The sequence below is a fragment of the Notolepis coatsorum genome (genome assembly GCF_963971535.1).
Source record: "Notolepis coatsorum genome assembly, chromosome: 1".
Lineage (NCBI taxonomy): Eukaryota > Metazoa > Chordata > Actinopteri > Aulopiformes > Paralepididae > Notolepis > Notolepis coatsorum.
Window position 1 is genome coordinate 26,735,651 of NC_140165.1, and position 2,818 is coordinate 26,738,468.

The following is a 2,818-nucleotide window of genomic DNA, read 5'->3' on the forward strand; positions in this document are numbered from 1 at the left end:
CATTCAGGCCAGGAAATATTGTGCGAAATATAGCCTTAGTGAGCCCACTTTGTTACAAAGACTTAATTTCCTGCATTCTGGTGGAATTTCTACCCTTTAAATGCCAGTGTGTGTGATGGCATCACAAATGTAGTTAAAAAAAAAACACAAAAAGTTAAATATTTGCAATATATATATTTTAGTCAGGCAGCCTTTTCCGTGTATTGTAACCTATTATTGTACCGTCTTAATTATTGTAGTGCTCATGTCACCTGCCCCAGAGACTACAGTTGAAAATTAGCCAACCTGGCTAAACTGGCATATTTACAGTAAAATTTTCCTTAATATGCACTGTCTCTGTATTTTAAATAAATAAATAAATAAATAAATAAATAAATAAATAAATAAATAAATAAATAAATAAATAAATAAATAAATAAATAAATAAATAAATAAATAAATAGATAAATAAATACAAAAATTGGTGTTCCCCACCTAGGTTATCTAACTATACTGCAACTAGAAACACTGGCCTGGCCTGCTTCTACTGTAAGTTCAGTGGCCTGACTGCAAGACAAAAAAAATATATATATTTTATGAAATCAATACATTCTGGAAATCATCTCGCGACCCCCCACGGCGACCCCCACTTTGGGAACCACTGTTCTAGATGACCATCTCTTCTGGACATCAGACCTCAACTAGGGTGAATAATACTGATGTTAGCACAGCAGCACATTTCAAGAGTCAGACCATCTAGGTTCCCGTCAGTCACATATTTTCTCTTTCTTTTTTGGCGGGTACCTCACCCAAAAAGATTATACTTACTTGGGTCTGGATTTAAATGAGCCTTTCGCCATGAAAGATTTACGCGTCGAATGGAAGACCTTTGAGAACCTCCAGCGGCCCTCGTCGCCTACGTCCGTGTTCTCCGAGTCCGAGTCCCCGTGTGCGCCGATGATGTCTCGTATGTCTACGGTCCTAAAAAAAAACACAAAAAGTTAAATATTTGCAATATATATATTTTAGTCAGGCAGCCTTTTCCGTGTATTGTAACCTATTATTGTACCGTCTTAATTATTGTAGTGCTCATGTCACCTGCCCCAGAGACTACAGTTGAAAATTAGCCAACCTGGCTAAACTGGCATATTTACAGTAACATTTTCCTTAATATGCACTGTCTCTGTATTTTAAATAAATAAATAAATAAATAAATAAATAAATAAATAAATAAATAAATAAATAAATAAATAAATAAATAAATAAATAAATACAAAAATTGGTGTTCCCCACCTAGGTTATCTAACTATACTGCAACTAGAAACACTGGCCTGGCCTGCTTCTACTGTAAGTTCAGTGGCCTGACTGCAAGACAAAAAAATTTATATATATTTTATGAAATCAATACATTCTGGAAATCATCTCGCGACCCCCCACGGCGACCCCCACTTTGGGAACCACTGTTCTAGATGACCATCTCTTCTGGACATCAGACCTCAACTAGGGTGAATAATACTGATGTTAGCACAGCAGCACATTTCAAGAGTCAGACCATCTAGGTTCCCGTCAGTCACATATTTTCTCTTTCTTTTTTGGCGGGTACCTCACCCAAAAAGATTATACTTACTTGGGTCTGGATTTAAATGAGCCTTTCGCCGTGAAAGATTTACGCGTCGAATGGAAGACCTTTGAGAACCTCCAGCGGCCCCCGTCGCCTAGGTCCGTGTTCTCCGAGTCCGAGTCCCCGTGTGCGCCGATGATGTCTCGCATGTCCACGGTCACACTATCGGCCAGATACTGAGAGGCCCTCTTCCCGTTGTAGTCTCTGATGTCCACGTCGGCATCATAGGCGCCCACCAGCAGCTTCACGACGTCCGCGTGGTTGTGCAAGGCGGCCAAGTGGAGAGGCGTGTAGCCGGCACTGGAGCGGGCGTTGATATTGATGGGCGTGGCGTGCTGTTTGGCGAAATTAACTATCAGTGCCAAAAGTTCTGGCTTTCCTTGCTTGGCAGCCCAGTGGAGGCAGGTGAAGCCGGTGATTAAATCCTTCTTCGAGATCAGACTGGGCTCGCAGGACAGGAGGTCGTGTAGGCCGGCCCACTCGCCGTGAGAGGCGCACATCATCCACTCATGCTCCAATGGGACAATGGCCCGGTCCTCGTCGGCATTGGAGGCCTTTCTACAATCCATGCTGCTCCTCATACTTGCACACAAACCACAAACCAATGCAAAGTCAAAGGGGTCAAGCTCCTGTCTGTACAAGCTGACTGAAGAAGACAACTGAAATCTACTCAATAGTGCAACACAAGGTAGATTTCAGTTGTATTGTCAGCTTGTTTTCATCATCAGGCTATGAATGTTTGTTTTTTTGCCTTAAACTCAAACTATGGATCCTTTAATTGTCAAAGCCCTTGACAACAGTTGATTGTGATTACATCAGAGATACAGGAAGGTTCAAAGGTTCTACTACTGAAGACATTTCCAAGATGACATCAAATTAGGCTTTTCATTCAAGTCTACCTATCCTGAATAGACACTCTGGCATGTATGTAAAAGGCACTCAAGGGAATCCAGGAAGTTATCATGCCTTGAGACGAAAACACCCTGACCGGCCATATATACTATGAATTACTATGATGTAGTAGAGATACATTCATTTGATTGATTGATTGATTGAAATTTGTATTAACAGATTGCAGAATGGGTACAATACAGTACAGCTCAATACACACAATTGTTGAGGGGATGCAGACCAGAGAAAGACTTTCGTCTTGTTTACATCAGGGTCCCCCATTTTCAATTCATCATAACATATATGACATACAGGTAGACAGTACTG

At 41.0% G+C, this 2,818-nt stretch overlaps 1 protein-coding gene across 1 annotated transcript; it reads right to left on the reverse strand.

Moving 5' to 3' along the window:
- Positions 1-803: 803 nt before the first annotated feature.
- LOC311227764 (ankyrin repeat domain-containing protein SOWAHC-like) lies at positions 804-2,181 on the reverse strand (the record flags this gene model as incomplete). Its single annotated transcript, XM_084313549.1, has 2 exons — positions 804-960; positions 1,607-2,181. The coding sequence occupies 2 exons, from the start codon at positions 2,179-2,181 to the stop codon at positions 804-806; spliced, it is 732 nt and encodes a 243-aa protein (XP_084169675.1).
- Between the last annotated feature and the right edge of the window lie 637 nt (positions 2,182-2,818).